A 27,162-nucleotide genomic window follows, 5' to 3' on the forward strand; every position below is an offset into this window, starting at 1 on the left:
TAAACGTATCACGTTGAGTGAGAAATGATCCCATAGAAACACATTTGATCCGTAGTATTGACCAGCTTTAACACTGAACGTCACATGAGGAAGATGGTGCGGTGTGCAATGCTAAAAAGGCTCAAAATACCATGTTATCATGAGTTAAGATTAGATTTAACTACAAAACACCTCGGAGCAGTGAGCAGCCAGTGACGGAGCGAGACTACACATGTGGTATTCGCAGCGCACGTCTGTTTTACAATGCAATGTCCTCAGTTTCATTTGCATTTACAAACTTATAAAGTTGGACTATTTGAACCATAAATAGTTTGTTTAATCAGGAGGAACTGGAGGAATTAGTTTAGATTCCATCCGTGGATAACTGCCCCGTCGTCATCATAGTTACTTTAAATTTGCCCATCAGCGACTCAACATTCGTGTATTGTAACATTTGTTTTTTTCTAAGCAGCAGGTGGTTTTTAGTTAATACCAGTACAGCATTAGAATCAATTTAAAGAGACTTGCATGGTAATGCTTAGTGAATAGTGACTGTTTTGGAAACTCTGTCTTGTTGGTGCATTGACAGGCTTGTGGGAACTGTAGCTGATATTCAAAAAAGTTAAAGGGATAGTTTGGATGTTCTAAAGCGAGGTTGTGTGAGGTACTTGTCCAAAGCTAGAGTATTACCAGCAGGAGATGGCGGTCGGCCCGCCCCCAGATTGGAGGAGCAGACACTGGAGTACCAGCACGGAGGCTCGGCTATGTACTGCTGTAGACGAGGGCAGCAACACAACATATTTTAGACATCCTTAAAAAAATCATCCGTTTCAGTGTGCGCTGCATTCAGAATATTGTCACAGCTTTAATCGTGCCGTCAGACAGCTCCTTCCGAGGGGGAAATGACGCGGCTACGTCCATCTATGCTCTCTCCCCACACCACCAGACTCCATGGACAAAAGTTGTCATTTTACCGGCTCCTGTGCTGGAACTCCTGTCTGTTTCTCCAAACCAAGGTGCTGCGTTCTAAGTTAGATTTTTCTTTTGGGTATAGCTGAACTCTCGTATGTTGGATCCTCCCACAAACGTCTGAACACATCATTATGCCAAGTGCATATGATGAGTAGTACAGTACCAAAGGATGGACAGGAAGAAGCAGAAGAGACAGTTGTAACGTGTATGTTGAAGTGAGAGATGCGCTCTCAATGGATTTTATAAAAAAGAAGGGGAAGCCAATGCTGGACAACGGCAAAGTACTGTAGCAAGCAAACTGGTGCTGTTGAAGCATCTTTAACTGACAATACAAGTCTTAGACTGTGACTGGGCTGCACTTCCTGCAGGAGGAAGGAAGGAAAGGAAGAAAAAATGAAGGAAGGAAGGGAGACAGGAAAAACAGAGCAGAAGTTATTTTTTTTATCAAAGTGACAGCATTAAAAATGCATTAAATAGTTTTACAATGTCTTCACCTGAATGTTTGTATTTGTGTGTCTCTACTGGGATTATTAAGCGACGGTTTATACGTCTCACCTTAATGTAAAATCGGCACATGGACCGTTTAGGCTCAGAGGCATTTACGTCCCACATGAAACTGAGAAAGAAATGAACCGTCTGTGTGTGTTCACATGTCTGAGAGGCCCCTACCTTGTTTGGCCCCCGCAGCTTTCTCCTCCTTGGCTTTCTTCGCCTCCTCGATGACAGCCACTTTGGCCTCGTGCACCTCCTTCAGGGCGTTCCACTCCTTCCTGTTGTTCAGCAGGCGGTCCAGCATGGGGGTGATCTCCACATGGAAACGACTGAACTCCTGGAGAGGACGACGCGTCAACACAAACCAAATCACACACAATCAACACAGCTTTGTTAGAACCAGACATTTATTAAATGTTGTAAATGTAACGCAAACAAATGAGCTTCAGATAGTGCGAACAAAGACGATGATAGTTATCAAGTCACTAGTAAATAAAGGTACACAGCCGAAAAGTCAATATCAAGTTAAAATGCCTGCTCGACTTGAGTGTCACACCTTGTAAATGTACCTACAGATTATCCAGCTGCAGCCAATGTCACGGTGTGTTAAAGAAATCAGGAGTGAATATTTCCGTGCGGTGTGACGTCTGACCTTGTACACAAAAGTGCAAACGAAGTCGATGAAACCACACTGCATCTTCGGCAGATCGTCTGATTTGTTTCTGTCCATCATGGGCTGAAGGAGAGAGGGAGAGAGAGGGAGAGAGAGGGAGAGAGAGGGAGAGAGGGAGAGAGACAGATTAAAACACTTGTGTGTACTGATGTGGTCATCAACTCGACTGCTATGCCGTTGCATCTTAATGACTAACTGTGGTGAAACAGTGGTGCTGTTATTTTGTCCACCCTGTTGTCTTGCTACAAACTATAGATTAAGTTTGTCGCAATAATTAGGAAACTACATCAAGTAGATTGTTCTTAAAGGAATAGTTTGGGTGTTTTGAAATGGGGTTCTATGAGGTACTTATCAATAGAGGTACTTATCAATAGAGGTACTTATCAATAGAGGTACTTATCAATAGTCAGTGTATTACCTACTGTAGATGGTGGTCGACACAAAACCAGTTTGGAGAAACAGACAGTACAAAGATGAGAGCAATATGCTGCTGTGAACAGGTGTGCACTATATTATACAATATTTTGACCGCTTTATCGTTCCTTCAGACGACTCTTTCCAGCATTCAAACTGTGCTGAAAGAGAAAGTTATCTTTGACAAGAGCATAGATAAGTTTCACTTTCAAAAATATTCAAAATATAGATACACTTACCTAAAAACATTAATATCAGGTGACTGAAATAAGTTCTGCGGATGCCCCCGTCCACAGCACTACATTACTTTGCACCTGTGCAGGTAGTCATGTCTGTTTCTCCTAACTGGGGGCGTGGCCACCGCCGTCTACTGAAGGTAAAACACTGACGATGGCTAAAAAGCTCATACGAGCCAAACTATCCCTTTAAGAACAGCACTGGTGCCTTCCCAGCCTCATTGAAGCTGACCTCTGACCTCTTTTTTTGTAAACATGCATCGATGTTACCGAGCGCTCCGTCCATCACTGACTGAGAAACCAGTTTGTACAAAAAAAATGTTAGACGCATCCAATCGGGACCTGAAACCCCAAAAAGTCTCCTGAAAGCAGCAGAGAGTGAGCGCTCCTTATAGACAAGCGTCACCTTCTGTCGTTTTTAAAAAAAGAGGGGAAAGTGTAACTCTGCAAGGTTGTAAAAGAGGGCTCCACGTGGAGTTCCTCAGTGTGCAATTAAAGGTTGAGTGAGCCTGTGAAGTCCCATTAGAGTCCCATTAGCAGCCACATCTAAAAAGACGTGAGTGTGGGCAGCACACTGGACTGTAAGAAGCTGTCAGAGAGTTCACGCTGGCTGTGATTGCTGGCAAAAACTGCCGCCTACATTTCTTGAGAAAATTGAGCGCCGCAGCCTCTGCTGAATCTTTTTTCTTCTTGTCAGACCACAGTGAGTCACAGAACCGACCGCTGGGAGAGCACTAACTGATCAAAATGAAAAGTTTTCCCTGCTGACACAGATGCTATTAATTCAGAGCAGTGTGAGGCTGGGGAGTGTGGGATGGTGCTTCTCGCACTTCAAGTGTCTCAAGGACATACATGAGGGGATGAAACAGAGCGAGGAGAGAGAGGCAGCGGAGGGTACGGTCGGCTGGGTCAGAGCCACACTGGCCGCTCTCTGTGCATCAGTGCTCCACGTGATGGCCTGTACATCGCTCAATGCCACAGCCACAAAACCGGTTCTTTTCATTTCGTCTTCTAACTGCGTTTCCGTCTCGCGGTCCCCTGCCGTCTCTAATCGTGTCCTTCCCGCTCTCCATCCTAAATTGGAGCCTCGAGGAGAGCCTCGTCCTGCCTCAACTCCCATGATTCCTCTCCACCCACCAAACCCTCTCTCTCCTCCGCTCAAACTTTAACTTACCGGCACTAAATGACAAAAAAAATAAAGATATGGACAAAACGATCACTCAGAGAAATCCAGGATCACAAAACAACATCTTCCAATTCAAAATATTGATCAAACATTTCACAGCTTTTTGCCGTTGGAGCTGCAGAGGTTTAGTGTTTTTGTGATGTCAATAGGACAAATACATCTAAACCCGACTCTTAGCGTCGAGCTCTCGGTGTCCTTACGATGGGAATTTGCTCCAGGACCGTCCTCTCCAGGTCTCCCTGCTCCCAGAACTCTGCAGCCACAGACAGCGCCACCTGGAGGAGGAGAAGAAAGGAGTCTGTCTCAGAGGTGCTGTTGACAATTAAAAACAATAACATGCACCAACCATTTCGTGGATTTTGATCATCACCTCAACACGTACTCTGGTTATGAGTCCTCTGGATGAAGCAGTAAACCAAACTGCTTTTTCTGTCTGTATTTGTACGACTAAAACATCACAAGTTACCCAGAGCCAAAGATGTCGTCTCTGTTGGTGCAATGAACAGTCCAAAACCCAAACGTGGTCAACGCACAATGGCATGAAACGGAGAGAAATGGCAAGTCGTCACATATTGTTAGTATGATTACTCTATTATCAAGACGAATAATGTCCGCACTGCTGTTCGTATTCTGGTGGAATACTCCTGTAAGACCAGGCCTTCATATACAATAACTTATGTCACCGTCACATTATAACGAGCTAAAATTCTTCATACATGTACATGTTGTTGTTAAAATCAGCCCATAAAGCTTCCACAATGTCCCACACATGAGAATAGTATTCACACAGTTTCAGGCTGTGTCTTGATGAAATAAAAACCTGCTCTTATTCTTCTCTCACAAACCTGAAATGGAGCAACGATAGATCTGATGAATAAAGTGTGAATCCTGTATTCAGGGTGGAAACCTCATTTTAGAAAGAGTTAGTCATCGAGCCAGTTTTGGGGAACAATTGTCACGAGGCTTGTGCAGCCAGACATTCTGTGTGAGTGGGAAGCAGAACTGAGTGAATATCAGCCATGACAAATGTCAGCAGAATATCTCATCAAGAATGAAGCAGCTCAAGCTTTTGTCTCTCCGTTACATCCGAGGGAAGGACGTATATCATCGGTAACAATCCCAGTGAATCAATCTGTACTTTAGGAGATATTTATTATTATGCTGCTTAATTCAACATCTGTTACTGAGGTCTCTGCACATGAAAACAGCTTGGAAAGGGTTCACATGACGGCTGGAATGTGTTAGCGCTGTATTCAGGAAGGGATTCAATTTTTAAAAAGGAAGAGTTAGTCATCAGACTACTTTTAGAAAACACTTCTCAGGAGGGCGGCCGATGCTGCACATAGACATCCTGACAGTGTGTGGGAAGCAGAGATGACTCACCAGGTGCACCGAAGGTGAACTCCAACCCGAGAAAATAAAGTAAAAAAGTGGAATATCCTAGTTGGCAGCGGTCGAGTACCAGAGCTGAAGTCATGTAAAACTTTGGTTTGGAAACATGTTGTGTCTGATGACCACATCGAGCAAGATTCTGACCCCAAGATGGAAAAGTGACTTCTGAAACCAAACAACCTCCAGCAGTTGCAGCCAGGAGGAGCACACGGGTTCATGCTGCTTTCACTGCTCTCTCATTGTTTTATATAAGATTAATGTCCGTGCATTGTCCCTGTTCAAGTAAAGAAACATAGAATACAAAAGAGAGAAGATTAGCTCGCCATGCTGGACGAATTATCTTAAAAACCATCTGAGAAGTGATGTGCGTTAGTGTTTGTATTCACAAAGTTAGATGTAAAAGGTGGATTAAGATAAGACTTTATAGATACGTTAGCTTGTCAATCGAGTGAGGCAGAGGAGGCCATGCAAGTGAAAGGAAAACATAAATGATACGACATAGTTGAGGATTCGACCACATGGGGGGGTTTTAAATGAACTGAAGAAGTCACTCTTGGTTCTCAGTGATGTCGGCTCTGTAAAGGAAGAGAGTGTGGAGCTGTGATGTGAACGTTTGTGTTAGAACACTACTTTCATAAAGCGGAGTTATTTCATGTTCTGTTTCTAAGTGGACGGGAGGGAATGAGCCTGGGAGACGAGTATCTTCCTTAATGTTTCAAGCTGTAACAGCACGGGAACAACTGATGTAGAAAATGAGACGGAGTACGAACAGTTCTGACTTGTGACCCTCTGAAATGAAGCCATGTCTACTTGTGACCCCTTGAATAAAAGGTCTCAGGGTGGGATCACTTCAACCAGGGATTTATTTTTCATGAGCTATAGTCTGTTGGGCTGGTCCGAATCAGAAGGTTTTCTATTTCGTCTGGTTTGGTTTCACAGCACAAGTGGAACAAATTAAATAAAAAGATTTGCTGAGGAGCATGTACAGAGTGTTGTACACTTTGATCTACTGTGTGCAGAAATCCCTTCTCCTCCAGTTTATCTCGAGTCAATCAAACATCTGACTTCTGCAGAAGTCCAAGTCAGTCCTCATGTTGACCTGATGTTTATCTGTGTCCATCTCAACAAAGGCCTGTGTCGGCAGCCTATAACATTGGTTCACTTCCTGCAATTGGGTGAGTTTTGGTTTTACTGCAATCGAACCACATTAGGGTTTGGGATCAGCTCTCGCACGCGGTCTGGGACCGGTTGTTTTGGTCCACACCAGAGTACAATTACTGCGTTACCAACTGCACCAGAGTTTGATTAAAGCAGACTAATTGTTGGCTTGTGCCCTTATTTAAAGGATTTTTAGCAGCCTTACATAAAATTATTTGAACACACCGATTAGAGGAAAATCTGATAAAACAAACAGACTTTCATAAGCAGAAATAAATGGTTATCTCTACTTCTTCTGTCAACAGATGCTGCATCAAACACTTCACCAGTTCTCAACTAGCTGTGCTGTAAATTACCATCTCTGGTGTTTTTATGGGTTCTATGTTGATGAGATCGCTCCGAGTCTTCATCTCATGTGTGCGTATAAGAATGTGAAGCAGACCTTACTGATAAAGAGCATATGTTCCCAGTCAATAGCGCACCAATAAAAGGTAAAAAACGACCCTCCAGTAGCGCCTGTCGAACAGCCGGATGTGCGTCCTGTGTGTGCAGGCTCGGCGGCGATGTGTTTGTCGCACACTTAACTGAAATGAAAGGCAGCCATAGCGTGATGAGGGGGAATGAAAAGCAGCAAGTTGCTTTTGATGCATGAGGCCGTCAGGAATCACTACTGACAAGAGTGTCATTCTCTGTCTACTTGATCATGGGTTCCCCTCTCACACAGCCTCTCTGTGCGTACGAGTGTGTGTCTCATTACTGAGAGCGGCCGGATGTTAGCGAGGCTGGAGTGCCATTCTTCAGCCATTATACTGTGAAGTATGAAAAAGACCTTGTGTGGAGTCACACAGGTGTGTGTGTGTGTGTGTGTGTGTGTGTGTGTGTGTGTGTACCTTGCTCTGGATCTCCCACGGTTTGGCGATGGCAGACAGGTCACAAGCAGTCATCATCATGGCCCTAAAAACACAACACATGACTGAGATCCGTTGGTCTGTAGGTCTCTGTTGGCATGTGTGTGTGTGTGTGTGTGTGTGTGTGTGTGTGTGTGTGCGTGTGTGTGTGTGTGTGTGTGTGTGTGCCCTACATGACGATCTCTTTGCGCGTGGTCTCCAGCATCATGTACTTGGTCCAATCGTTCCAGTTCTCGTAGGTCTTGGACTGGTCCACGATCTTCTGGAACATCGTCCTCTTCCTGCACACAAAGAAAACAATATATCTCCAAAACACATATCTCATCTGTCTTTATTGCACGTTGTTCACAAGGCAGTATACAGATTCCTACACATTAACTCTCTTTGTGTCGTCAACATTATTGAGAGGGTGGTTTTGCTCTGTAGTTAGGGTGCTTGGTTACGGGGCAGATTTCAGGAGGATATTTCTGATTATAAAAGGTATAAACATGTATCGGTGTTCATGATCATAAAACACTAACTTTTATCTAGCAGTCATTGTTTGGTATGTTAGATATGAGTAAAGGGTGTGCCTGAATAATTCTCTTTTTACTAGTCAACTAATGAATTGTTTCAATGTCAATCTAAAGGTCAGTGGTCATCTTATTTAAATTATTCACTGAACACTGAACAATAAGAAATGACTATTAAATGTCATTATTCTGTCTAAACTCGCTGACTAAATTGCATTGAAAGCAGAGGAATAACGTAGACACCGACTGAGTTACACTGAGTGTGATCGTCGGATGTATTTGGATGCTGCTGTACTCACTTGAAGTAGAGAGCCAGGTCAGTGGCGATGATGGCGATGTCCATGAGGTGGATGACGGTGTCGTGCTGACGGCGGTTCAGATTCTGATAAATGTTCAACGACTGAAACACGACAGAAAGTCAGAAAAGTCAAAGGACAACAAGGATACCGGGTAGCTTAAGAAATAGTGTGTGTGTGTGTACTGCAGCATACTTCATCTCTTAGCAGAGTCTTTCCAAACTCCAGATGGTGTCTTTCCAAGATGGAGGAGCCGTGAAGCTTCGCCAGTGGATTACCAGACCTGGAAACACACACACACACACACACACACACACACACACACACACACACACACACACACACACACACACACACACACACACACACACACACACACACACACACAGAGTGGGGAGGTTACACTGTGATAAATCATGCACGTTAAACTCAGGGTGGGCCTGGCCTGCTGTGTCCGTGGCTAATGGCGGCTCTCATTAGCTCGTCCATCAGCAGGTGGAGCAGAGCAGCTGGAGGTGTATCTGGTCAATATGAGCTCATTGATGTTCTCAGTGTGTGACGTGAGCTTCACATAAAGAGCCGAGGTCAGCTCGCCTGAACACAGGAGGAGTGGCTGCTGTCACCTCGAGTCGATTCAACGGTCTCGTACAAACCGAAGGCTCGGATTTACCAAACGAGGGAAAGAACTCAGGTCAAGGAAACTATACTTTAATGAATCATATTGTTTATTTCGCTGTCTAATTCAATTTTGGTTAAATTCAGTTCATAATCAATTCTTGGATCAAAACGTGGATGGGCTCAAACGTTCCCCTTTAAGACTTTAAGATTGTGTGCGACACAAAACAGCGTGTCTGCTGCAGTAAACAGTACATGTACTGATTCCATTAGAGAGATAAATCACCGCTACACGTACTGTGTTGCATTGTGCAGCCTCTCTGTTTAAAGTACTCGTGACTCAGCGGGTCTCTTCTTGCCTCGGTAGCTTTCATGTTCTCGTCTATCAAACCCTGAAGCCAATAATTGAGACGGCCTCGGTGCTCTCCAACAGATTTCTGATACCTGATGAATCCCAAGAGCCTAGAACGCCTTCAAAGAAGTTAAAGATTAAAGCATGCACACATAAAGTCCAAGTTGCGTCAATTTTGATTAAATGGGCTAAAATCCCAAAGGTCAGTCCAGCTCACTAGTTACTTCTAAATGTATTAGTTACCTCTAAAAGGCCAGTATGTTAGTTATGTTAGTTACCACTTTTGAAAAATACAAATGCTTTTCTTTCTGTTGAATAAACAAAATGCTGAAACCTCCCCCCCCTCCCCCCTCCCGCCTCTCTGTATCTCTTACTTCATCTGGTAAAGGTTGTTGGTTCCTCTGTGGTCAATATCGTGGCAGAGGCCGGCGGTCACCATGGCCATACACTCCAGGTCTGTGAAGTAGCGCTTCAGATCCCCCGTCTGAGAGCACAAACACACACTAACAAGTCAGGCAGAGGGAGCGAGGAGGTCCGCTTTTAGAGACTTGGGAAGTTTGCATCCATGATTCACTGAGTTCATGCACAAATATTATCACATATGTGCACATGCATGCACATACTACAGCACACAAACAAATGGAGGCATTTACACAATTTCCAAGTAGGGGCTATATATATATATATATATAAACAATAACAACACGCACTGGTTGTGTTATTAATGACCAGTTCAGGGAACACTGGCTCACTTTTCATTTACAGACATACTTCATCATTTCATTCCAGATGAAGGAATGGCAGAGGAGGAGAGAGAATGTTTATCACTTTGAATCAGAGAGAGGAGGAGGAGGAGGAGGAGGAGGAGGAGGAGGAGGAAAAGATGGAGAGCTGGAGGTGAGGGATTGATGACGGCTTACGGAGACGAGATAGGTGGAAGGAGAGAGTCCGTTTATGTGAACGTCTCACCATGAGCAGGGTGAACATGGTCTGTCCCACGTTGAATCCGTGTCTCCAGTTATGGTAGGTGATGCTCCTGTAGCCTTTACTGAGAGAGTATATGAACCTCACCAGGGCCTGCAAGCACACAGGCTCCTGCTTTTAACTTGTGTTTACATGACAAAATGACAAAAATAGGATTTTTCCGCCGTGCCAGACAAATCATTTTCATGTTTATCGACTTTCAGCTGAAACCTATCATGATTAATCAATCGTTTATTATTATCTTGAACATTTCTACTGTCTAGGGCTGTATGATATCATATATTTATATATATTATATATATATATATATATATATATGGATTGAAGCAGAATATTTCATACACTGCCCAACAGAGGACTTAATCAATTAATTAACTAACCAACTAATTACTCACCTCTCTGGGAATGTGAAACTTGTCCACCACTTTCAGTTCGTAGTACATCTTGATGCCACATTTCACCAGTTCCAGTTCGGTGTGATGAAAGTCATAGAAGTGGAACTCAAAGAGCTCAGCTTTCTTAGAGTCTGGCAGGACCTCAGACTGTGGTCAGAGACGGACAAACGCTTACAAATTCATACTTAGCGATCATTGTGACGTGGATCTGAGTGTGAATGTAGAGCACACAACGGTTTTAGAGAAAGATGGAAGAACAGAATGACCAAAAGGACCAGGTCTAATCTGTCGAGTCAATAACTGGTTAGTTTGCATCGTGGGAAATGTATTTCTTTTTGTGCATGTATTTGGAGTTCAAGACTGAAACACAAAGTGGAAGTTTCTTGTTGTTGTTTACCAGAATCTCTTGGAGCTCCTCCTCCTCACACGCGTCCGGCTCCTTGCCCCATCTCTCCCTGGTGTTCTGGAGGAAACACACAACATCAGCGCTCACCTTGGATGAAATGGTTCGGCATCAATCAGCCGACTCCTGATCTAAGGTCAAATCCGGTATCTGCTCTTGTTCTGTCTCTCTCCGTCCGCTGACAAATCACCTCATAAGAAAGCTGGCAGCTTATTTCAGTTTATAAACGATGTACGCCTCCTGTTTAGATCATCCATATCAACCGACTGCTTTCAAGCACACTGCTTTTGTTCTGGCTGACACAAACATCAACGGAGAAAGAAAGTATTCATATTTTACTAAAAATACATTCTTCATCTCATCACTGGAGCACTGAATGTGAACCCTACTGCCCCTAATGTCAACATTAACACACATTTTTTTAATGTTTCACTCGAGATGCCGAATTTTAAGTACAAACGACCAACGTTAAAATGTGCTATTGTAGTGAAGAATCTTTATTTTTAGAGATTCCATTAAACACATTTCATACTTGTTTTGCGGAAACATTGTCTTGACTTTAATTCATGGGGGCCATCAGATATGCCTCTCTGTCATGATAACCATTGTTACATATCTCTAGAGGACTCAATAGGCCAAGTAAAGAAAAGAATACATTAAGTATTTTCACTTGGCTTTGCCAACAAACCAACAATAAAATTCTTGACTTTTAAAAACGTTTTGAATGTTCTAGTAGGACTGAAACATAAAATACATTTATTCAACCCAAAGGTTTTCATATGAGCCTTTCAGTGATGTATTCATCTCTACGGTAGTTGGTCCCTCTTTGACATATTTATCCACTAACCAGGACGTGCTGGATTTCATCCTTACGACACTTGACGTGGTACATCACCATGTCCTGGAAGATGTCCTTCCTGTTCTCCAGCTTGTTCATCTTGTCGTAGGTGTCGGTGTTCAGCACCGACCAGCCCAGGAACTGAGTCAGAGACTGGACACATGGTGAGAGAGAGAGAGAGAGAGAGAGTTAGCAGCCTATTACTGGTGGCAGGTATGTCAAATGCTCTTATTCTTTTTTTAATAAGAGTAGGTGACACTCTTTTTCTTTCTGTTCAGCCATGGTGGCTATCACTTCTCAAGCTAACTGCCTTCCTCTGCCCAGAACCAAGTGAAACCTCCCTGTCAGAGGTGGAAGAAGTCCATCTCAAGTAAAAGTAGAAACACCACAATGTGAAAATGTCCTGCATTCAAAACTTACTCAGAAAAACTTTTAGTTAGTTACGTACTTACTGACTCGTTAACACTGGTGCCCTCACATGTACGCAGCATTTTAATGTTGCATCAGGTGACGTCTAAGTGTAATTACATCCTGTTGGGTTGTGTAATAATTCATTGTATTTTATATGTTGATCATATGGTTTGTATGTAAAATCTTAAAGTAACTAGCAATATGTGACAAATAAATTAAATGTAGCACAAAGTAACAGTACAAATGTGCTTCATATGTAAAGGCTCGAGTAAAGTACAAGTACTTAGACACAGTACAAGAGTAAATGTACTTTACATTACAAACCATTTAATTTGACAAACATCAGATCTAACAGCTTACACATCACCTCGACTGTGCAGTTATTAATGAATGCTAAATCACGTTCAGATGTCAAAAAGAAACGTGTTCAGTAAAAGAGTGATTTTAAGGAACAGTTGAGGATCAAACTGTCATGTTGTGTATCTTAACTGGATTCTCAGCAGTGAGGCAGACAGAGAAACTTCAGTAAAAAGCCTCCAGGCCCAATGATAAATAATGCAGACGCTCTGAATGGCCCGAGCGTATTTATAAAGCAATGACTCAGTGCTGCCACACACACACACACACACACACTGCGCCTGTACCTCCATCAGCGTCTCGTCCATTTCATCAAAGGGTTTCCCATCCTTCCTGTTATAGAACGTGGCCACACCCACTATCTCCTCTTTCTTGTTGACGATTGGCATAGACAGGACGTTCTTAATGGTCCAGCCGGAGTCATCCAGAGGCTCTTTCTGTGCGCGCGCGCACACACACACACACACACGCACACACACACACACACACACACACACACACACACACACACACACACACACACACACACACACACACACACACTGAATAAGAATGTACTTTCTTTGATATGTTTAGGCAGTAATATTGGGCCTTTCTTTTTTACCCCGTACCACTACTTTGTAATAAAGAAAGCAGGAACCCGACAGAAATGTAATATGACCTTCTCCATCCAGAGGAAATATGAGAGAGAATCAATAATTCACCTGCTCACTGCTCCTAAAATATGAAAACACTGCAGGAGCAGTTGATGAAGTCTCATTTTTAAAACGGGCTCATACTTCTGCACTTCAGCTTCATCACAAAGTGGAAGATTTTACTTGGATTATCTGTCAAGAACTTAATGAAAAAAGAAAGTTCCATCCTTCACTGGAAAGCTGTGTAGCTTGAAGGGAGAGTTGACTCTACTGCTTTAACCGATAGAGGCGGCGGTAGAATAACGTCTGTGTTCTACGAGGTAAAGGTTATACTGTCATTGTCAAAGGAGAAGCATAGATAACAGCTTCAGTTCCTGATCAGAACGGACCGTCTGACACCAGGGTGAATTAGTGAAAATAGTCTAAATATAGCAAAGGCTTACACTATTATCAGCCTATTCTTCTCCATTACATTGCATAGCTTCTGTGCCGGTGTTCTGTGACCCATCAGATTCCATTCTTTAACATGTACCACATATGACTTTTTTAAAAGCAGCTGTAACAACAAATGTTCTCTCATTTTATTTTGAATGGATGAAAAACGTAGAAAAATAACTCCAGAGTTTGTGTGTTTCTTCGTCACGGATATGAGAGTTATTTACAGCAGTTTGATGATGAGAAAGGTTTCAGCGACATAAAACCTGCCCGTAAAAATCGACTTAATTTATCTAGTCATTTCATAAAGCTGCACTTTAAGGTGCTTTACAAGGTAGTAAAACGCAACGCATTCAGCAACAGAGAAGAGGGAAAGTAGAGATGAACAGAAGCACTAAAAACAGCAGAGAGACTGAGACTGGTTGCTCAGTGTTCAGAGGTCACACAGGAATAAGACACACCGTGTGGAAAATAACATACGTATACTCATACGGGCAATTACTGAGTGTGCAGCTGATGCATAATGTTCCGCTACATCGCGATGCGGAGGAGCTGCAAAAATCTTTCCAATCCTCAAAAAAAGCATTAAACATTAAAGAAGACATCGGGTTCTGGAGTATGGATTTGGGACAGGCAGATTTCAACGGGAGCAGAAGGACCAGAATGCAAAGCAACAAGAAACAAACCATCCTACTGTGTGTTTTAAATACGACTGAAACACTTGCTTAGCTTGCTCGTGAGATAAATCACAACACGTCATCACAAAATAACTCAAACCGATCAGACGATGAGAGAAGAGGTGGATGTTCATGTTAACATTCATTGTTATCTGCAGTGCAGAACCGATGACAGACACAGAGTATAATAAGGATAAATACTACGGGCGCTTTATAGCCCTCAGAAATCTCATTTACACCAAGGAGAGCAGAGCATGGGGGACTATGAGGCAGAATGGGTCCCTGGTGGTTCATGAGAGCCCATTATGTAGCTAAATTACTTTTTTAATATAGTATTTCAACATATAACCTCTATTACATTTCATTCACATCACTCAAGAATAAAGGCTCATATATATATATATATAATGCAATTACTGTAATCTGACTATGATATGCTAATATCATCTATTACTTTACATACAAATCTGATTACAGATAATGAGGGAAATTGCTCTCACAGCAACAACTAATGTACATAAAGTAATGAAGGTGACGCTGGCCGGTGCTGAATGTATTCTCTCCCGGAGAAATAAATGTAAGAGAACAAATCATATGAATCAAATGAACGTCGTACTGGTTGTGGACGATCACATTTGTGCAGAGCTTTGGAGAACAGAGTGTTCCAAGTGATTTAATGTAAATGTATAACAGCTGATAATTGGACATTTATATCGACATGCATATTCATTACGTTTGGAAGCAAAGCAGCAAGAGTTCAATCTTTTATTTAAGATCATTTTTGCCTTCATTCACGGCAGCGTATTAGAGACATTGTAGGTTAAAAAAAAGGGGGAATGTGGTGATTAAAGATGTTCATTTACAAGAAATAAAATTTAGATAATCTCTCAGATTAACATGGTACATTTATGGGGGAAAAAAACCCTCAAATTTACAATTAAAAACTTAAATCAGGAAGTTGTTTTCCACTAAATTGGCCAAATCCACATCTCTTCTAAGTCTTATGATGACGTGCTGATTCTGGGCTGAATTCACAAGTATTTCATTGTTGCTAAATGCGATTGCAAATTATAATTAGACACTGCAGGAATAATACACCGCAAGCGGCGGCGCCTGTGGTGGGATGAGCTTGATCCAACGTGGCGAAGTGAAGCGATGTGGCTCCTTGGCCAAAAAAAACCAACTATGTTTTCAGAGTTTCTTTTTCCGCAAATTTATGACTTTAATCTCAGAGAATATCCAACTTTAATCCCTTAATATTACTCCCCTTCCCACGGCTCAGTGTTTTATTTTACTCTTTCCTACAACGTCGGTAATACGCTGCTGTATTCATATGACAGAGTGCAGACAGAGGAGAGAGATGGATATGACAGGCAACAAAAGGTCCCAGGGCTGGAATTGTGTTTATGTGGCCCGGCTGTAAGTACAAGTCCATTAAGGCGCTCCAATAAATTATTAATAGACCATAAAGGACGGAGACGTATTAACAAATGTGTCAGAAAGCTGAAGCTAGTTTAAGATGAAGTTTTGCTTTAACGTTCCTAGAAACACACAGCTACTGTACCTTCTGACCACTCATCAATTACACAAAGAGCGTTCTACAGACACGATGAAGAACTGAGGCTCACTGTTTTAACAAGTCTCTTATTAGTAAAGTCGTACAGTTGTTCTGGTCTTAAACTCTCGCTCTCGTTCTCTTAAACTGCGCTTCCTAGAAAGAAAATGAAAAAGGTTGCAGCTGTCTTACCTGGAATTTGAAAAACTCGTCCTGACCTGCATCCATTATGTTACAAATCTGTGGAAAAAAGGGACAAAAGAAATGACATTTGTGATGAGAGTTGCTACAACGTTTTCATGTGAGAAAAACACATGAAACACAAAAAGTACACCCTCACATGTTCACATGAGTCGTACTCATCGTACTGTGAATCCATTCAAATCCCCTCGCGTCACATCTAAACCATTAGTGTCACTCTGACATGTATTTTATCCTCCATTCGTGGAAAGGTGAAGCTGAAGTTCACCTTTTACAGGATGTAGAAGAGGAAGAAAAAGGAGAAGATAAGGGAGGAGAGATGATGGAGGGATAGAAGCCCAATGATGGAGGGATAGAAGGAGGGATAGAAGGACGAGGGAGTTTGGGGAAGTATCACTGTGATTAATTACAACGGCTGCAGAAATTACATATATACATCACAGCAGCGTGTGGCTGAACACTTTTCATTTCCACAACGGTGTGCACACTGACAACTGTGTAATAAGGCCGAATGGCGTTCTGCTCCTCTGACCACCCGCAGCTTCCAGAGGAGCTATTTTGAAATTAAGATGTTTTAAAGGACACTGCCTTCACACAGACTCAACGGAAAGGAAAGTTGTTCTCTGAAAGTCAGAGGGAGAAATGTGGAGGAGGCATTTTGCAACACAACGGGTGATGAGGTAAAGACGAGCTTTCACAAAGCTACGAATAGAACCGAATGGATCTCACAAACATACTCGTGATCCTTAATCCCACCATATAATGTCCATTAATACACCCAAGACAATCTCACTAAATACACCAAAGTCATCTCTGAATAAAGTTGAAGCTTTAGTCAACATGAACATCTGTATCAGCTGCTTTGATATAAATAACTGCCTACAGGAGTTATTTTTGTTAATCTTATTTATAATTATTATGTCATACAACTATCATTAGTACATTCGGAGCAGCACTCCTAAAATACTGCAAGAAACATGTAGACATTTTGGGGATCAACCGGATGTCAAAATGTGTTTAAAATTGTATTTGTTGACTGATAATCATAACATGTAACATACAGCAGTTACAGTTAGCTAGTCAGGAAATACAAAAACTGTATAGATAATAATAATTTTATTTATTCATATTTATAAGTCCCTCACTGTAAATTCCTGCTTTTGGTTGTTGCAATCTCAACACTGAAGGACTTGTTGAACTCCGTGTAGGCTGTACTTGTGAACATGCTGGATATAATCAGCTCTGTGTTTACGATTCAAATCTGTAAATTCCTCACACCGTCATCTAAGGTCCCGAACAGACCTCGTGTTGTGATTCCTGTTCCACTTGTTTGACCAAACCTGCCGTAAATAAAACATTCGCTCCGTCTCGTCTCTTCAGACCGGCGTTTGTTGTCATTTCTTACTTCTGCTGAACCGAGCCGTCTACTGTTCACTCGGCTCGCTCGCCTTTCATTCATTATTCAGGTGTTGTTTGATTGGTACATGGCTGAGCTTCGGGGTGGCGGAGCAGTTTGTTGAAAGGTCACATGTTCAAAACCCTCACTCATCATGGAACCATGTGAGCTGAAACTGTGTCCTTCAATAACTCAATGTAACTCAGGATGCCTGGAGAACACCTCTGATCTTAGAGAACGGTTTGACATGCAGAGAATGGAAGAAGAACGATGAAATATGCATAACTCTCACTGAGAGGAAGTTAGTTTGACACCCAACAAGTGTCAAAGGTGAACTTTATTGCACTCTTCAAAGATTAATAAATGTTTCGCTATCTGGTGAGAAATATGCAAAAAAGTTGCATGAAACTGGTGATGTTCTTGTGACACAAACTGGGGTTGAGAGTTTATTTTCATTTCAAATGATAGTGTGAGATGTGTTCAAAGATATCTTGAACTAAAGGAAGAGGAGCTCTAAAGAAAGAGACACTGACCAGCCCAGTCTCTGCTACGTAGGTTGGTAAGCCGCTAACCAGGACCCAGTGATCCGCCGGAGGATTCCTGAGGACGAACACAACACGATGATGATAATCATCTTCAACAAAGTAATCGTGTAAATGATGAAACGTGAAAAAACTGCATTAATATCCTGTTGTTATCTGATAATCAAACTACAATCACCTTAAATGTTTGAGGTTTAACAAACAGGTTGAATGCCTCTCACTTGCATCTTTCTTAAACTGCATCGTTTACATCCATGTTTTCTTCTTCTTCCCTGCCTTTGTTGGTGCGTTGCTTTGTTTCTTATCATTTTACAGCCTCCTGTACGTCGGTATGTGTAGTGTCCGTTCACCACGTGCATGTGCGTCCACGTGCACGAGAGCGAACAAAACCCCGTGTATCTTTGGACTAGAGCTCTGTGTTGACTTACGGTATGACCTTGATGTCCTCTTTTCCGTGGAGGATGTAGTCAATCAGTTTGTAGAAGACAATTTCCTTGAGGAGACAAACGACGTAAAAATTAGAGTCAGTGTGTAAAGAAGACGAATGAAGTGAAAATCAGTTCGGTCCTTTGAAACGCTCCCAACATCAGCCACTTACTCATCATCACTGGTCATGTTGCACGACAATATTGACTCTTGATTAAGGGAAGACCATTTTTAAATAGTCGTTTAAAGTCCAAAGAATCACTGTGAAAACGTATACTGAGACACTAATGTATAGAGAAATACCAACACAACTCAAGCTCCAGGTTTGCTCATTTATCAGGTCAAGGTTGACCTTTCACGCTCAACTATACAGAAGTACTTATTAAAATTGTATAAAGGTGTCATTAATCAGATTACTATTGGTCTTAAAAGCAGCTCAATGCTGCTCAAGGGGACACAGTCGTTGTAGTAGCAGAGGTTAATATTTCTCACCCTGCCATCAGGAGTTTTAGGTCCATCATATGGTGGAACTTCTCCCATAAGGACTGGCCACAGGTCAAAGAACTCCTGCACACACACACACACACACACACACACACACACACACACACAGAGAGAGAGAGAGAGAGAACCAGAAGATTTAGGGAGGGCAACATCGCTGACACAGCTGCTTTCTGTTGTTTCATTATTTAGATGCACTTACTGTTAATTGGAGGCTCATCCAACACCACCATTCTGCCTGAAAATGCTAATTCCAGCCACCTCTCAGGCTAGTGTGTGGAACGTTTTGTTCCGTCATCACAAAGTGCACCGTTTCCAACAACAGGGACTCAAAGCTGAGCTACTAGTGTTGTTTATTTTTGAGTGCTTGAACCAGTGTAGTAACCAGACGGCCATCTGTGTAGGCAGACAACATGTGTCTGTTCTCAGATAGCAGGTGTTAGGAATCAACTGGCAGCTGCTTGTAATTAGATGACAGCCACAGCCAATAAGTAGTATTTATGACAACATGTTAGTACGTGGGGGATCGTACACTGATCAGGAGATGGTTTTAAGTGTTAGCTCTGTCTTTGACACAAGGGAGGGATGGAAGCAGAAGAAGACGCGTGCAGATCAAGCAGAGAAACCCCAGAGGAGTGTCTGAAAATATCTCAATATCACAAACAGAAACAGATCTCATCAAACCTCATCTGGGATGAGAATGGTACAAACACAGCAGGACAATATTAATAAGCACTGGATGCACGCAGTTTCAAATTTGTAAACATTCATCATCAATACATATACTGTATATACAGTTATTATTGTTTTCCAGGATGTGATGGTTGTTTGTAACTCGTGCTTAAAGTGAAGTCTCAGGATTTGGGGTGAAGAAGCGCTGTGGCTGCAGTCCAGCTTCTTAAGACCAAAGTCAAGCCCTAAATGTGGATTATTGCTCCCAAATCTAAAGTGTTTTGACTTCTTAAGCTTCACTTATTTGACCTTATGCATCTGCATGCAGCTGTGTGTATGTGGGTACATGAAGCGTGTGCACGAGTAACTGTGTAACACTGTGGTTACATACATGTTGGACTGTGCGCTTGTGGCGTGTAGGCAATGCAAAGGTTGACTTTGTGTTTTACCAGTTGTGTTTTAGTTGTACAAGTATTCTGTTATCTATATTTGTGTATTTATTTATCATTCATATAAGAAAAAGAAAGACATGAGCTTGTGATACTGTATCATCATATGTGCAGATTGTTGAACCAAATTTGATTTGAAAAACTTCTTCCCTAGAAACTGGATATGATTTCACATTTGAGGAAACGTGATCATCTCAAACTAAGACTCCCCACCGTGTCCTTGACACTGGCTGTGTGTCCATGCTAACCCACCTTGGTCTTGGTCATGTCCAGCAGACCCACGGAGTACCGGTCACAGTTGAGGAAAGCTCTGACGGTGTACAAGGCCTTGTGGAACTGCCTCTCTATGTCCGTCAGCTCTTCAAACACCTTGCTGGCCGACCACAGCAGCACCTGGATGACAGAACAGAGCAGTTTAAAAACGTTCACGCACGCCTCAGACCCCGAGCTTTAAACTTGGACATCTCCCTCCTATCTTACTGCTTCTTGTAACTTGCCTCCACCATATTTTGGTTAGTTTGTGCTTTCAGAGTCACACTGTCTCTTAAAAACATCCGATCTGAGTCTGAGATGAAAAAAGGCAAGTTCAGATGCCAAAGGACGGAGCGCATGCTCTGCAGTCTCACCTGTCCCTTCCTGGTCTCACAGTTGTGCAGGTAGCTCAGGTGGAAAACTCTCAAGATCAGGTTGGCAAAGTTGAGATACTTGTTCAGAGTCTGGAAGGAAACAGCACACACGTTCCTTAATACTGAGACATGGAGAGTGTGAGGGAGTTTATTTGTCTGTGAGAGCTGAACACACTGTTGTTTCTCTTCTTTAATAACTTTTATTTTATTTCAAAGGCCAAAGCATAACCATTACAATATTCTGTTTTCTATCGTACGTTAGCTACTTTTACCTTTGTGCCATCAGTCAGAGCAGGGGACACGTTTCAAATGGCAGACGTATCAAACATTGCCAATATTTATATTTGTCAAACTGCCGTGTTTGACGGGTGATATTAAACCGAAAGGTAGCATCGTCTCGTCTTTGTTGACAGAGAAAGTGTATCGTGTATCATATCTGCGTGGTATTCTGACTGCATGCCACAGAGACTTGTTATTGTTTCGGCAGCGATCCTTTAGTGTGACTCTTTAATCAGTGTTACAGCCCTCTGCAACCTCTGCATTGCTGTTTTAGTGGGATATAAAACATCTTTGTTTTTGGAATTAAAATAAGTGTAAAGTCAGGCCTCGGAGTCTTCAATACAGTTTTTGGGTGCAGATAGCACTTGTCCATTTATGAGCCTTTTCAGCTTATACATTTGCCTTATTTTATCATTATGAAGTAAATGTTGATTACAGAATGTAATAGCTACAGAATAATGAATACATCTGCATTTAGACTGGTTCCCTATAAGCCTCACTGTGCAGCTCTGTCTGCGTACGGTCTCCCGGGATAATAAAGGCAATATATTTACGGCACAAAGTCATGAAAAAGCTAACTGCAGAGTGTGCTGTTCAGCGTTACCAGCTCCTCTCCAATGCAAGCAGCTAGGATTGTATAAAGTTAAAAGAGATGTTATTAGTTAACTTCAGGGTTCTGGGGGAGAGACAGAGCTGACACTGAACAAGTGATGCTGCATCTGCGTCATATGGTTTCATGCAGCGTTTATGACAGACCTCATGAACAATTATTGTAAACTTTGTGTTGGAGTTACATAGTTTTGGATCACTGTCCTGTCAGGCAGTCAGTTTGGAGAAGTGACAAAAAGCATTGCAAAAGTAAGTAAAGGTAAAATACATAGACTCAGAGGGGGAACATAGTTTGTTCTGAGGCACTTTGTAAGGTTTTAAAAAGAGCTCTACACTTATTGTAAGTGACTGAATCACTCAAATAAAGTGTGCTGAGGGTGGACTTCCAGTTCGATGTTACCTCTTCGTCCTTCGCAGTGAAGCGCGGCCCATCCAGCTTGTTGATGGCCATCATGACGGCCACCATGTCTTTGCCGTTCATGATGGGGATGGCGAGGACGCTCTTGGTCTTGTACTCGGTCAGCTCGTCCACAAAGTCACTGTAATGAGCGCTCTGTGCAGAGAGCGAGAGGAGAGAGAGTATTTGATTGTATCCAATTGCCTGCTCTTTGCCCCCCCGCATCCTTCTAGACTTCCAGCGTTGATGGACACACCACTTCCATCTGTAAACGCTGCGAGCAAAAGGCTTTCCATTATGCACAAACTCAAGGCCCCCCCCCCCCCCCCCCCCCCTCTGCTGCACTCCAGCTACCACTGCTCCTGAACAGCAGGGGTCATCAATTGTGTTCCTCCGGCGGTGAAACGGAGGAAGAGCGGCTCATTAACTGCCGAGAAGGAATTTTAAAACCTACAGAAAGAGAGAACCTCGAGGGAGTCGGAAAAATAAACTTGTCACCAGTCTGGTGGACAAACTGTAGAATGTTGAAACTGTTTATTGACGTTTGTCAGCTGACATATACGCCGATATTGATATACCTGCAATGTGTTAATATCAGCCAATATATCAACCTGGCTGATTCATCAAATCACTACTAGAATACTCCTCAAAATCAAACATTTGCATCATTTAAGTTGCATCCTTGAGCCTCGTAGACCTTAATGCTGTTGCTGCTACATGCAAAGCAAACAAATGTGAGCAGCTAGTCGACCGCTCTCCTTCTGCTGCAGCTGCAGAGACAGTTCCTTCTTGGTCTGTGCATCTGTCTGAGCATCCTCGATTAGATTTGAGCCGTCCTCATCCTGCACTACAAGCTCAATCAGTAAACCATCCTGACTCCATATCTGTTAACGTCTGAAGTTGTCCGTCTCTCTCTACGTATGGGGGTCGACCTGAAGAGTGGCTGTGGTCCAGGAAATGAAGGGGGGGAAATCATTATGAGAGCGACAACGCTGATCCTGGATCTGCATCACACAGTAGCTTATTTAACTGCAGCCTCGCACAGCTTACAAATAAACCTGTCCCAGCAGTTTGACAGCTTGTTATTGGTGACCTTTGGCCCCGTAAAGCCCGGAGAAGTCTTCATCCTGCTTGTTATCCTCAGCTGAAGCTTTGCCTTGACCTTTCCACAGCGGTCTACACTTAGGAAGTTTCATCTAAAGTACAAGTTGTGTTTTGATATAACAAAAAACAAAAAACACAATTTACATATTTGTTTACCTTATTCATGTGTGTAGGTCTTTATTGTTTAACCCTTTCTGCTTGGTTTAAAGTGGGACTTCTTCACGGAGTGCGCCATGTTTCTACAATAGCCCAGAATGGACAAATGATGCACAAGTCTGCAGCCTCACCACTAGATGCCGCCAAATCCTACACTCTAGTCCTTCAAATAAATATGATGAATAGGCAGTGACGGGAGAGTCTCCCTTCCATGAAAAGTTGAATTTGTAAATGAATAATAAATGCAAAAAGATACATGCATCCAAATATACACATTCATATGTAATAAATATGTAAATCATTTATTATAAATTCTGCAAATAATTATAGGTAAATAAACTTCCTCCCTGGCCAGTTTAGCTTCTCCAGTTATGACAAATAAGGTGGATTCAGGGTGTCTCTTTGTGCCAACAATGACACTATTTTCTGATTTCCCTGATGCCCTCTGCATAAACCTTTGACTTTAACATGTCAACAAAACGAGACAAGAATGTTGAGCCTGGCTTTATCCAATGTTCAGATTTCTGTTCTGGGAATGTATGAAAATGAGTACATATGTAATAAGATAACACCTCATTTGCATATCCAAACATACTGTTCCATGGGAATTAAATAAAATATAAGGGTTAATTGCTCAGGCAAGATGTACCATGTCATATGCATATCATAAGCATATCTTACAAAACGTTCTTGTCTTGATGCAAGTAATAAACTGGGGGAACTTTTTGTATTCCACCCCAAAAATAAGTTCACTGTTAAAAAAGGTTAAAAAAAAAAGTATAAATTCCCAAATTGGACTTCCCCTGGATATTATCCGACCCTTTGCGACCTTCCTCTGCTCCAGCAAAGAGACATAAACAGGCTGAAACAATAGAGTGCAGCAGAATAGATTAAAGGTGTGTTATAGTGCTGAGTCGGTGAAAAAGGCTCAGAGCCTGCGTGACCTCTGAGAGTAATCTGGGATCGCTCTAATTCAGGACAGATTAACCGGCTTCATCTGCGGCCTCCCCCCCCCCCACACACACACACACACCTCACACACTCACCCCTCGAGATACCACACCTCAAACAATGGTCAGAGTTATTAGTTTGTGAAACTGTGTGATTATTATATTCACTCTGAAGGAGGCAGGGATAGAAGAAGGGGGGAGAAATGAGGCCAGCTGTTACTCACAACATAATCCCAGTGACACATAATCCCCCACTCTCTACCTACAGGAATCCTGACTGGTGGAGTGGGATGGAAATAGAGCGCAGAGAGACAGTGATTCCCAGTCTCTGCATTTCTCTCAAAGGCCATCCGCAGTGCATTAGCATCATAAAGCCAACCAATTATATGGAAACATTAGCTGTTCCTTTTCGCCGCGACTGGGGAGACTTGGAGGCTTTGATATCGTTCCAGTTGCCACATTTCCCATCATGTCTTTTCATGCGTTTGTGTGAGGCCTCGGTGTGACGGACAGAGGGGGGGGGGGGGGTTTGAACAGCGTGGGGATGTTTGTTTCTGCGGGCAGCAGAACCGATAAATCAGTGGACCTGCAGGTAGACCTGAAGACTACGTGGGAATGAGCTCGCCAGCCATTTCTGAAATGTCAAAGCTATTGGCTGTAATGAGACTGAGCTGGCTTTGGTTGGAGGGAGTTAGTGGCGCGAGACACTGTGGTGTCACGTCGCCATCTGGTGGTCAAACTGAGACGCAGCAACAGGTTTCAATGTGTACTGAGCAAAGAGCATTATTTATATTTTAATGTTTTTACATAGAAGAGTATAACTTTACATTTTCTATTTTTTTTTTTTTTACTTCATGGTCATGAATCAATCGTTTGCTACTCAGATAGATTTAGAGAAAGTCAACAGGTTCAAACAGTGTAAAATGTTTCATTCTCAGTGGGTCTACCAGATTAAAAATGCAAACACCCATTTAATGAACCTGGGACTGAGGAGGAGTTTGTATTAAATTAAATAGTGAGACTTGTCTGTTTCTTGGTCTTTTAAGATTATTGTTTTGGCGTTTTCGCCTTCATTGGACAGAGGACAGTGTAGAAATGCAGTTATTTGGCTTTGTGCTATAACCACTCGGCTACCAAGGAGCTTCGTTATAGTAGACATCACTGTTTGATTTTTGTCCTGTATGCAACAGGAAGTACAGTTAGGGGAAAATTAACAGGTAGGAATACATGTTTACTGTTTAAATGCCAAGTAAATGTATGATAGGGAAGGTTATGTATGTGAAAACCTGAACTAGTACCGTGGCTCTGATGCCCATGTCGATAACAACAATAACAGTGTGTATGTACCTCAGACACATCAGCGATGTTGACCATCTTCTTGGTGGAGGCCACGTGGCCCACGAGGCCCATATCCAACGGGTACACGATCTCACTGTCGGGCGGCACCAGGCAGTCATCGAGCAGGGAGTCTTTGTTGACGTTAAATAACCTGGAGGTAAAGATAAACCCTTTAACTCAAACATGTGATCTCTAAGTGCTGCCATGTAGACAAAAGTCAGTCATTAGAGAAAAGAAATGCAAATTACACTCATCAAGTTACAGCTACATAGTAAATCACTGGAGCTGGAGTCTGGTTGTAGAGGGCTCCTATCGGGAGCATGAAACATTAACGTTGAAAAGAAAGTTCCCTTTTATAACTAAGGTGCCATGTGTGAGTGTCTGGAACTGTGTGAATGTGAAGTAGAGTTCTGGTGAGAAACAGCGTCTGTGTTCATTCAATGTGTTTCCCTGAAGATTTGTTTGGAAGCGTCAGCAATGTGCTCCGTGCTGGCAAAGCCACAGAAATGCTTCCTCACCAGGTGATGAGCAGACGGAGGACGTGCAGATACAGACAGGAAGCAGTTTGACTCTAGAACTGTACGAGTTCTGCAGGTTAAACGGATCAAAGCATTTAAATTAAACTTAAAACAACATCCTCTGCTTTTATTTATTTGATTTTCGTCCAAAATGTTTAGTTTCCCGTCATCAGCTGTTACTGCAGACCAACTTCTGAACACGTGTGCAGTTCATCCAGTCATATAATGAAATATTATATTATATATCTCTGTTCCAGAGGTCACGTTCATTTTTAGGGATGCACCGAATGTTTTTTTCTTACATTCAATTCATTCTATTGAGGTCTTTGAATGAAGCTTCAGAAGTCTATCGTCACATTTTATGACATTTATGTAATGATAAAAAAAACAAAATCCTCAAGTCGAAATAAGGGATTTACCGGAATAAATTAGTTTTTTTTTTTATTATTAAATCATCTTTCTCTGATAAATATACCTCATAAGTGCTGCTTCCCTTTGTGTGATGCTAAACATCTAAATATTTAAATAAATAAAAACATGTTGTGAAGTTTGGAAATGATTACATCTATCTTTTTTCAATAAATACCAGATTGAAACAGAATGAATACACATGAGTATAGATAACAAACGGCTGCGCTGCATTGGAATACTGATTTAGAATTTGAATGCCGACGTTATGAACGAAGCTTCGAAGCTGAAGCTACTTTTCAAATTTGAGCAGAAATCTTCTTGCTGACCTGGTGGCCAGCTCGGCCACTCCGTTCCTCTGCCGGTACATGAAGAGGCTCATGCGGTCGGCCCTCATCATGAAGCTGAGGTGTCTCATGAGGTTGAAGACGGACTTCTCCATCTGCAGGTTGTCCTGGATGTCCCGCATCAGGTCGAAGAGGACCTCGCTCTCCTCCACCGCCGTCAGGTCGTGGAACTTGCTGATGTCCATCGCCACCTTCCGGTTGTTGTCCAGCAGGTCCGAGACCACCTTAGGCCTGAAGTTGGTGTCGTAGTACTGCTTGGCGAACTGCGGGTTGGCATCCAGGAACTGCTCTGCTGCCGCTGCGTCCACCATGGCTGCTGCTGACGGGGAACGGTTAGAAACAGAAACGCAAAACACCTTTCATTCAAC

General features: G+C 42.4%; 1 protein-coding gene across 1 annotated transcript; it reads right to left on the bottom strand.

The window, feature by feature from the left end:
- Nucleotides 1–24: 24 nt before the first annotated feature.
- pde6a (phosphodiesterase 6A, cGMP-specific, rod, alpha) lies at nucleotides 25–27,162 on the bottom strand. The gene is made up of 23 exons (XM_076105240.1): nucleotides 26,777–27,162; nucleotides 25,531–25,672; nucleotides 21,977–22,129; nucleotides 20,689–20,778; nucleotides 20,315–20,455; nucleotides 18,933–19,007; nucleotides 18,443–18,507; nucleotides 18,006–18,072; nucleotides 16,068–16,115; nucleotides 12,861–13,010; nucleotides 11,815–11,958; nucleotides 10,962–11,027; nucleotides 10,565–10,711; nucleotides 10,155–10,262; nucleotides 9,560–9,669; nucleotides 8,414–8,501; nucleotides 8,222–8,322; nucleotides 7,584–7,691; nucleotides 7,393–7,456; nucleotides 4,153–4,227; nucleotides 2,096–2,179; nucleotides 1,621–1,780; nucleotides 25–1,313 (listed from the first exon to the last, which is right to left on the bottom strand). Exons 1-23 carry the CDS (start codon nucleotides 27,103–27,105, stop codon nucleotides 1,270–1,272), a joined length of 2,559 nt encoding a protein of 852 aa, XP_075961355.1. The 5' UTR covers nucleotides 27,106–27,162; the 3' UTR covers nucleotides 25–1,269.

Source organism: Anarhichas minor, unplaced genomic scaffold (genome assembly GCF_050575085.1).
Source record: "Anarhichas minor isolate MPS153535 unplaced genomic scaffold, ASM5057508v1 ptg000031l, whole genome shotgun sequence".
Taxonomy (NCBI): domain Eukaryota; kingdom Metazoa; phylum Chordata; class Actinopteri; order Perciformes; family Anarhichadidae; genus Anarhichas; species Anarhichas minor.